The sequence below is a fragment of the Adelges cooleyi genome, unplaced genomic scaffold (assembly GCF_023614345.1).
Source record: "Adelges cooleyi isolate 19-005CV unplaced genomic scaffold, UGA_ACOO_1.1 ACOO_flye_CR_arks_rails_tigmint_CR_PRNA_1, whole genome shotgun sequence".
NCBI classification, from domain to species: domain Eukaryota; kingdom Metazoa; phylum Arthropoda; class Insecta; order Hemiptera; family Adelgidae; genus Adelges; species Adelges cooleyi.
Window position 1 is genome coordinate 8,092,179 of NW_026095751.1, and position 10,297 is coordinate 8,102,475.

The following is a 10,297-nucleotide window of genomic DNA, read 5'->3' on the forward strand; positions in this document are numbered from 1 at the left end:
ACATAGAAAGCGATTTAAATAACAAATTGACGTGGTAGACAAATATTATGAGACCATATTCGGACTTAGAGGAAATAATCCTAATAAATATATGATGTCTTTGAATTCTTTTACACTGCGAAAAAAATGATACAATTTCGAACGTACAAATTGCTGCGTTATGTTATCATCAGTAATAAATGTACTTGACAACAGAAATTAATAGCTACAATAACAATAGCATTAGGTACCAATAGTATTGTGTGTGTACAAAATATGAGCCATTACGGTATTTAAATTTTAGGTACCTAAATAACAAATTTACCGTTCAGCTCATCCAGAGGTTATAAGCTGAATAATAACACATACACTAAAACGGATAAAATGTTTTTCCATTCAAATTTTTATTATATAAGACCTCTACAATTGTGTTGGACATAGACTTCACTTCGGTTCATAGCAATTTAACAATCGTATATTTTCTTTTAGGTAGGAATATATTATATTTACTAAGCATTTGATGGCAAAATTTACTCTTGCACGCCCTGAACTCGGGAACAACTGTAATACAATACAATTTCAAATGTAGCAACCGCGGACTGATTTATTAACGTTGGTGAAAATGTGAAAATGTGTTCGACGTTGATTTTTAAATATTGATTTTAGTCGCTTACCGAACACGAAGAACACGGCTAAGTCTCAACTATAAAATTAGTACTATAACTAATCCAAACCTAACCACTTGCGAATAATCTAACCGGAAAAATTAAGTGGCAAAAAAAAATTTGGACGTTAACTAAAAATCATGAACATGCAACATGGTTATCTGGCAATTTGGTTCCTCGTCGTTTTCGTTATCCAAGGTAATATGAATTGAATTTTAAACGTTTTTCTAGTGATTTAAAAATATATGGTAATAAAATAATTTGCAAGTCGATTTAGAGAAAAGAATTAAATAGTATGAAAAAAATGATTTAGCTTACTGCACATTGGTCGACAATATTATATATTATGTCCTTGTGTTATTTTGTTTAAAAAAAACACTTAACCATAAATACTTTTGAAGTATTCTTAAAAGCAATGTTAAGGAAAAAATGTGCTTAAAATTGTATTTTGTTTTTCAGGGTAGGCACTATTTGAACTGGATTTAATTGAACTATTTATACATTTTTATATTTTATTAGGTTCTGCAATTCAGGTCACTTTATTTTCTGATTAGTTTTTTTGAATAGTTTGGGTTTGAACTTGGTTTGGCAAGGGCCGCCGCAATAATTTTCTAAACTATAGTTTTTATAGTTTAAGAAAAATAAAATTTGACCAATACGAATCTTTCTTAAAACTTATCAGTTACTATAAATAGTTTAGTTAAATCCAGTTAAAATCCACCCCACGTTCCAATCTGCCATATCCTCCCCTATTATGTATTAAGAATATTTCCATATAAATTTGTAAGTGATTCGGCTGTTTTTAAAACTTTAATTTTAGTATTTTACCACATAACAGTAAATCATTTTGGCTTATATTTTTATTTGTACTTCAATAGCCTACAAAAAAATAACAACAAATTTATCTAGTTCAAAACTAGTTTTAACCTGAATTTCAAAACATTTTTTTAAATTGACACTTATGTAAACATAAAGTACTTTGTATAACCTATATTTTTTTATAATAAGCTCACAACTAGTATCAGTTATTGTACATTTTTTTTATACAAATAAAAAATATTAAGAAAACTTGATTTTCGTTTGTAAATTGCTTAAGACTCGAGGTGATTTTATATTACATAAAAAATATATCTACATAAATATTATTATATGAACACTATGAATGCAACCACACCCATGTATAAACAATATTATGTATACATATTTTTTCCACTGACATAGTTGATTCATTTGTATTTATTTTTATAAGACATATTTGGGTCAAAGGGGATTAAACATATGTACTTCTTAAATGTCTTTACATTAGACTGGAGACCCTAATGATTTTATCGGATCCACTTTCAAGTACCTTTTCAAATACCGATATCGTTATGGGTTGCGTTCCTAAAAAATAAGAACCGGTTTCACTTTGGTTGGGGTCTTAAGTCATTTGCTTTTTTCTTCGGCTTTAAGTTTGTTTTTAAAAATGTAAGCCAATAAACAAATTTCATTTAAATATAGATCATTCTTTATTCTAACGGGGACTGCATGCGGTCGGGTTTTATTTACGTTTTAGACCAAAAAGCCAGACAAAATGTCGACTGTTAAGATAGTAAGTTTTTGGCAATTTTACTAGGTTATCTAGGAAACAGATTTTAGATTTTTTGCTTTTTTTATGTAAAAAATTCTGGTTTCAACATTGCAATTATTATAAATTTAATTTATTTAGTTACAAGAAACTGAAATTTTTAAATGAAAATCTATTTCCTACATAACATAGTAAAGAAGCCAAAGAACACGATTCGCTTTACTAAATTAAAATTGGACCATCCTATATCATCGACTAAAGTCAAATGTGTCTGGCTTTTTGGTCTAAAATATACCTATGAATGGCTGTTACTCATAAAAAAAAATGATTTAAATTAAAAATGATAACTTGAAGCTTATACAAATTAACCTGTAAATTAATTGAAATGGTTGGAATATATGAAAACATTTTTTTTCTTAAATATTTCCTACAGTAATTTCTTTAAAAACAGACCGGATGCAATCCCCACAAGTATAAAAGACTTTTGCAAAGTATTTTATTTCCCGAATAAGCCTAGCAAGTGTAATAGTAAATACAATCATCACAACAGTCTCGTTGAGCCAAAATAATAATTATTATAAATATACATCAGCCCTAAATAAATCCCATTATGGCTTACTAGAAAAGCTCCAAATCAAAAGCAGTAGTAAACATAATTATTATATTTTATGGCAATTTATTGAAAATTATAATGTTATAATTATCGGTAAATAAAAAGTTGTTTAATTGAAGAATGCATCATGTGCGGATCAAAATTATTTCTATTTCTTTACCATACAGCATACTACTTATAATTATTTCGATTTCTTAATTTTGGATTTTGGTTTAAATCAACAAAACCGTATACTATAGCCAAAATGTTTGTACATTTTTCTTAATTTACAATAAAAAGTATAAACATATACTTTATCGACGCGTAAGATTGAATTGAAAATCTATTCAATTGCTGTTAAAACGAAACCGTTTTTGTGTTTTCTGCAGTTGTTGTCGTTGTAATTGTTCTTATTTGTACAATTTTTTCAAATACAAAAATATTTCACTGAAAAAAAAATTTGTTTTGTTCGATATACTACCAATAATTTTTAAAACATTGTTGTTTTCAAGTTGCCACAGTATTTTTTGTCCTTGAAAAATATTTTTCTGTTAGAATAAATATAAAACCAATTTTACATGTAACAGTTTTACACTTAACAGTAAAAAAACTACGGTTTAAAAAAATCAAATAAGGAAATTTATCCGCCACCTAAAAATGTCTATTGGTGATTTTCATTTTTATTTAAAACCTTTTGAAAATTGTATAATATGATTTTATCATTTTCGTTACTTCTTTAAATAATAGTTGTAAATATTTTCTTACTCAGAAGCGTCTTAAATTATTTTATTGTAAGCTAAGAGGAAAACATATTTTAGTGAGAGATATTCCATGCTATTGTTTAAACAATTACTTGTAAGTCATACACCAATGCACTAAATAAGAAATGTATCGAAAACCAAAAACAACATCTTTAAAATTGATCTAGTTATGTTATATTTTGAAGTCTACAAAGGTTACACGATTTTGATTATATGATCACTAAAATTTTTTATTAGATTTTAAAAAATTATTATCAAATAAAAACCTTAAAAAAGGAATCGATTGTCCTATAGATATCTTATTGATAAAGGCGATTTTTTGTTTTTGTACGACACGGATGAAGATATAAGACAATTGGCTTGGCTTAAAGTTATTTTTCTAAGAAAGGTATTACATTTTATATTTTAACAGCTTGTGTACGAGTCCGCAACACCACGGGATACATTTTTATGCCTCGTTTTGCAGAGCACCGTCCGCTCCTTTTTTTCCGCCTCGATTCTGAAGCCTTGATACCATTCAAAATATTTTTCGTTGCTAACCCAAAATAAACACTTGGTTTGTGACAATGGTAACCACGGTACTCGAATGGTAGGTGATGATTAATTTTATGTTGTGGCCAAAAGTTTTTTAGTAGTTTTTTAATAATTGGCCTTAATGGATTTATTAGACGTTCACTTGGCTAGTTATTTTGAATCAATTCATTAACCATTAATTTAAGTTTGTTCGTTGTGAAAACAACACATAATTAAAAAACTTTAAAATCTCCTACCCATCCTCATCCCTACCACAACCCTATGCTCGACCTCATCCTTGACCTCATCCTCATCCTAGACCTTATCCTCATCCCCATTTCCACCCTCATCCATATAACCACCCCTACCCTAACCCATCCTTCATCTCTAACTCACCCCCTAACTCTCACACCCTATCTGTCAACCCCTATTTTTCACCCCTATCTCCTCCCCTTATCTCTCATCTCTCTTATCTTATTAGATAAATCAGCTGATTTTTGTCGTTATGGTAACCGGTGTCGGTGTCGTTTTTTTCCGGTTGTGTTCTAAAGTAAAAACCGTATCTATTATCTCTTATCTTTCTTATCTCTCTAATCTAAACAGATAAATCAGCTGTTATTTTTCGTTATGATAACCGGTGTCGGTGTCAATTATCCGTGTGTGTGCCATAGCAATTTTTTCAGCTATTCATAATACATATATTATTTTTTGAAATATTAAAAACACATCCTCAACCATTCAAGGATATTTTTGAAACTGATAACCGTTTTTTTTAATTAGAAAAACACCTTTTTATGAATAAAAGGTAAATTTTAAATTTGATACAAAATTCAAATTCGAACTCGCTTGACTTTAAAATTTGGAGAGATAATAATTTCGATTGCCTTGTTTGAGAATACTCATAGAATTTGATAGACTATGATTTTAACGATATGAAAACAGAAAATTGAAGACATTTTATTCTCCGAATAACTGGCTTGCAAGCTTTAAAGTCAGTATAGCGCAACAAACAAAAGACGTTAAAGTATATTAAAGCCTGTTTAAAAAAATGTACTTACCTAGCTACGAATTATTTACTTGATTTATGTTAGAAAAAAAACAACATGAAACCAAAATCCAAATTTATGAAGTACATTACTAATTAAAATAATTCCGTAAAGTCTTCGGTAACCAATAAGTATTATAATATTACAACGTATTACAGGGTTTCGATTGTATGATCCAAATGTTTCCTATGAAGTATTTCTTCTAGAAGAACAAGCAAAATATGAGCAAATAACTGATAACAAAATTACTGAAATTGTAGATCTTGCAATGGCTAAAAAAAAATTTCCGAAAATAAACCGTAAGGCCGTTGTTTTTATTTATTTTTAACCATTTTTTATATGTTTCGTTTGTATTTATGTTTTTGTTCACTATGGAATGTTATATGATATGTATTTACATATATAAATAACACGATGAACACTTGATCGTGAGCTACTCCATATCTTATAGGGTTTAATAAGAAATTTGATTTTTTTGACATTTTCATGTCTTAGCCCTGGCACATAACCGAAAAAAGTGTTATTTACTTAGTGTTACCAAAAAAGCGCAACCACACGGAGATGGGGTTGGGAGTGAGAATGGGGATGGGATGGGGATGAAGATGGGATTGAGGGTGGGAATAGGGATGGGGTGGTTAATGGGGTTGGGGTTGGGGTGGGTAGGAGATAGGGGTAAGATATAGGAGATAAGAGATATGTTGTACGTTAGACGTTCAAATTAGAATTAAATGATAAATTAAAAATAGTTTAAGGGCCCAAATTCTCTATGAATTGTTTTAAGTTAGATATTAAACACTACAATATTAGCCAGGAACTTGATGTTTTAATATACCAGCTTGTTACTGCTTCTTAATATACTATATCATTATCTATGTCCTATGATTCCACCACTACTCTAAGTTTATTCGGTACTTCAGCGAGACATGAAAATGCTCTTTCGTGGTTTTTGAAACTTTTTGTTTCAAAAGTTGCTATGAAAAAAACTAAGTTGGGAGGGGAGTGAAAGCAAAAAAAAAAATTATGAAAAATTGTAGATCGCATTGTACAAAAACATTATAAAACAAAAAAAATTTAATTTCTTATTAAACCCTATGAGATATTGAGTGGTTCACGATAAAATGATCCCTCTGTATATATATGAACATATATTATAAAGTTTGCTTTTATAATGAACTGCTGAAGAACAGTAAACGCTGATAATATAATTTTTGTCAGATAAAATATTAATAATTGCTTATATTTCAATAGGTAAAGAAATCGTCATGTTTTTTCATAGTGCAAATTTTGACGTGAAACGCGCTAGTACCATGATATTCAAACATTATGAATATCGGCGACAATTGCCACAAATATTTCACAGCCAGGATGAAGATCCAGAAATAAATGATTTAGACGAAGTCAAAAAAGTCGTGTAAGCAATAATTATGTAAAAATGTATTTGTACGGTATAAATAATACCACAACCGTTTTACAAGTAATAATAATAATTTTCGTTCCCACACAGTTATTGATACTCGCTGCCAAATTATATATGTAAAAAACTACATTCACAAATACTATCTTGACCTATTTTTTTCACATTTAACGTTTGAGTATTCCCTTCAAATTGGGCCCAGCCCCACACTCTATATCGCTTGCATTCCACATTGTTTCTACAAAAGTTGCGGTTTCAGTTGGACCAAAGTTCTAAAAAAAAACATTAATAATTACACGAATAGTGCCACCACAATTATTTACCCATCATCGTATAAATACCTGTTTTTTTCTAAAGTGGCTGCACTGAAAATCGCAGCCCTTGTAGAATCAATGTTTTAATGAAATGGCTCCTCTGTATAATTTTATGAGTCAGGATCTCATGCGCAATCATGTGTGTTATTGTGTAGATATTAACGATGGAAGAAATACAGATTTTGAATCTAAGTAGTTGTATCTACATTGCGGCCAAATCTGTTCTATGCCTCATTCAGAAAGGTTCATGTTTATGTTTCATTCAGTAACTGGCCAAGTGTTAAGCAATACAAATAAAAGAGCAGCGTTGCTTATGAAAATAGGAGTGAAGTGAAGTTATGAACTAAAGAAATAGCAGACTTGACCACAATGTAGATACTACACTACTTTGATAGGCTGACTTTTTTGGGACGGGGTCTGAAACAAGGCCTTTTTTCACTGTTAGAATTTTGTTGGAGATACTCAGTTCTAAAAGAGAATAACCAGCGCAGAAACCTAAACAGTTTTTCTATAACTAGAAAATAACAATATTTGTTCATTATGCTGTATAGGCACAAGTTAGGTACAATAATAAGAGCTATAATTTGTGTATGTGAATACTATATAATATTCATGTTTTATAATGATACCTATTGTTTTTCAGGAGTTGTTCTATATTGTTTAGTGATTCAGATTTGTATACACCTAATGATCGTTACGTATACACGCAATTGATAAATACCAATGGTAGCGAGTATAACTTTAAGAAGACCGTCAAATACTTTTTTTTCATGATAAAATGTTTACTCATAAAGTACGGAACGTTTGACGGTCTTGTTGTGGTCTTGGACGGAAAAGGCTTCAATAAAGGTCACATTAAACCATTCGTGCAAAGTGTACTTCTAGGCAGAACTTTATTGCATCTCATACAAGTACGTACAATACATAGTGTAAAAATATATAGAGCTGTAACACCGTGTAATGTTCTGTACGCAGCAACAAAGTAATCAAGTAGGCGACAGCGTGACCAGTTTAAATGAAAAATACATACTTTTTTACATAAGTTGTTAAACACTGCACAGTATAATCACATATCAGATAAAACCAGATGGCGCACTTCCTATTCAAGCAATGTAATTCCCTAAAAATGTAAACAATCAAAACTCTCCTCAAATACGTGTTAACACTGATAGAAAAAAAAGACTTTATGAGAAATTATTGTTTCATAAATACGCATCACTGAATTTATTGACTGTTATTGTTGAATGCCGTAGTGGGCATGTGTGACGAAGTGCACCATCCGGTTTTGTCTAATATACGCACAGATATCTATATACTAAAATCGTGAAAAATGGCCGAGTGCAGGTTGGACACTTGACTGGAACGAAAATCCTAAAACGCGGTTGGTACCGCCGAACGCCCTATGGCCCGAGTGCGCGCCTTCTTCTTATATATTCTATCTTTTAAGCTTTATATCGATTACTTATCGTTTGACTATTATTAAAATCATTCGTTTATTTCCATCACTAATTAACTCATGGATTATTATGTATTTTACATTATTGTTTGATTTTAAAAGAATGCTCCACCGTTGCGGATAAAAAAAGTTTACATTGTGAATACAAATGACTTCGTAAATATAGTATATTCAGCCGCCTCCAGGTTGGCGTTATATGAAGATTTTCGTCAAAAGGTAAGCTTCGAATTAGTAATTAAATGAGAGTTTCATCGCAGAATGAACAGAAGAGAAGATGTCGGCCATTATTTTATCTCGATATAAAAGAGCCAATGTAAATTTGTATAGTTTCTTTTCTTTTTATTCTGTGTTTTTATAACTAATAATATTTTATCATAAGTATGAATAATGTAATATTGCATTAACGGTAGATTGTACTTTGCGATGGAAAAAATTCGGAACGGGTTTTCGATCATGTCCCCAGAGAAATTATGCCTGCTGAATATCCGGGAGGGAAAGGGCCAAGCCATACAATCCAAGCCGGTAACTATAATAAGGGTGTTTTATAATTATTCAAAATACTTGAAATACTTGATTATTTTAAAATATTTGATTTTCAGCAAGAACATATGAGCTTATGCGAAATTTACATAATAAATATAGATCATACGCTGATAATGCACCATCATCAAGTAGCCCAACGGGCCCTAAAGCCCCAAATTCGAATTCGAAAGCCGGTCCAAGTGGCCAGTCCGTCACCGGAGAGGATTAAGGATTTATTTGTATTAGAGTTAAAATTATAGTAATTATATCGGTAATAGTACCATCAGTTAGCCAACTTAAATTGTATAATTTTTATAACAATAAGCTAAGTAATGATTACTAAGGCTAACAAGTAATATTTTTAAACAATTAACAGTAGAGCAAATAAAAAATAAATAACTAATTATTGTATTCTTTTAGCGATAATTATGATTTAAGTTTCGATGCGATAGCTCAGAAAATAATAGTTTTATAATTATGAGTTTTCGTTTGTGTTTAAATTCACGATAAATTGTTTTCCTAAATATGGTTTTATTGTTTTTTTTTTTAACAACTATCCTGTGAATGTAACAGTAAAGTAGCAATGAATTCTGCACATAAAATATTATTAATAAACACAAACGATGCATGCAAGTACATGTTTTATACTTACATTTTTTTTTATAATTGCATATTAGGACGTTTATTTTAAAAACTAGCTAAAAACAATTTTCACAAACAACAAATAATTTCTTTAGATGAGCGGTTTTAAAACCAAGATTTTCTCAACACATTTTGAATATTAGTTATAATCGTTATTTGATATTCAATAATAGTTTTACATATCGTATAATACATTGTGTCCACTTAAAAAAAAGTTTTCAAAATGTTATGAAGATGGTTTTGAAACTAGATTCTTAATTTTGCGTGTATGACAATATTTATATTTGTTTATAGTAATATTTGCTGAAGATGCAAATAAAACGGTGTGACCAACATGATTTGTCCAAAAAATGAAATAGAAGGGGTTGCACTTTAAGTAATGAATGATGATGTATGGATTAAAACGCCAAATACAAACGAACGTTTGGAGAATCCCCTGCGAAATTTTTCTTGACACTTCTTTTTTATCATTTCTTATAATATCTTTGGTTAACAAAAAAAAAAAAAATAATAATAATCTCAGCTTTCTGAAAAAGAGTTGGGGGTAGTTCTTCCAAAAAATGATAACGCGTGATAAGAAATAAATGTTACATAACCTATAAAATCTGTAATACTACAGATAGTACCAATATCGATTTTACCAAAAACCCGCCAAGAACAATTTCGTATTTTAATATCAAAAACATTGCCTTTAGTTAGGTTCTTATCTGTATTGCAAATTGTAGTTAGACCTTTATCAGTTATCTATACACTGTGCATACACGTGTATACACTATACACGTTAAATTATATAATGTTAAATTCATAATAAATTACATTATATTAT

The 10,297-nt window shown here is 29.9% G+C and overlaps 1 protein-coding gene across 3 annotated transcripts; it reads left to right on the forward strand.

Annotated features, from left to right (window-relative positions):
- Positions 1 to 659: 659 nt before the first annotated feature.
- Positions 660 to 9,104, forward strand: LOC126834448 (retinaldehyde-binding protein 1-like). Of its 3 annotated transcripts, XM_050566370.1 has the most exons (7): positions 660 to 842; positions 5,282 to 5,422; positions 6,372 to 6,534; positions 7,495 to 7,762; positions 8,410 to 8,523; positions 8,718 to 8,829; positions 8,907 to 9,104. In XM_050566370.1, exons 1-7 carry the CDS (start codon positions 785 to 787, stop codon positions 9,056 to 9,058), a joined length of 1,008 nt encoding a protein of 335 aa, XP_050422327.1. In that variant the 5' UTR covers positions 660 to 784; the 3' UTR covers positions 9,059 to 9,104. The 3 variants fall into 3 exon arrangements, with proteins under 3 accessions (XP_050422327.1, XP_050422336.1, XP_050422346.1); XM_050566379.1 differs by lacking the exon at positions 8,410 to 8,523; XM_050566389.1 differs by lacking the exon at positions 5,282 to 5,422.
- The last annotated feature ends 1,193 nt before the right edge of the window (positions 9,105 to 10,297 follow it).

Bases quoted from the DNA above. Each gene is read 5' to 3' on its own strand.
- LOC126834448 (XM_050566370.1), top strand. From the start codon at position 785: ATGAACATGCAACATGGTTATCTGGCAATTTGGTTCCTCGTCGTTTTC. The intron at 7,763-8,409 runs GTACGTACAATA...TGATTTTAAAAG, and splicing joins CTTTATTGCATCTCATACAA to AATGCTCCACCGTTGCGGAT. The intron at 8,524-8,717 runs GTAAGCTTCGAA...CATTAACGGTAG, and splicing joins ATGAAGATTTTCGTCAAAAG to ATTGTACTTTGCGATGGAAA.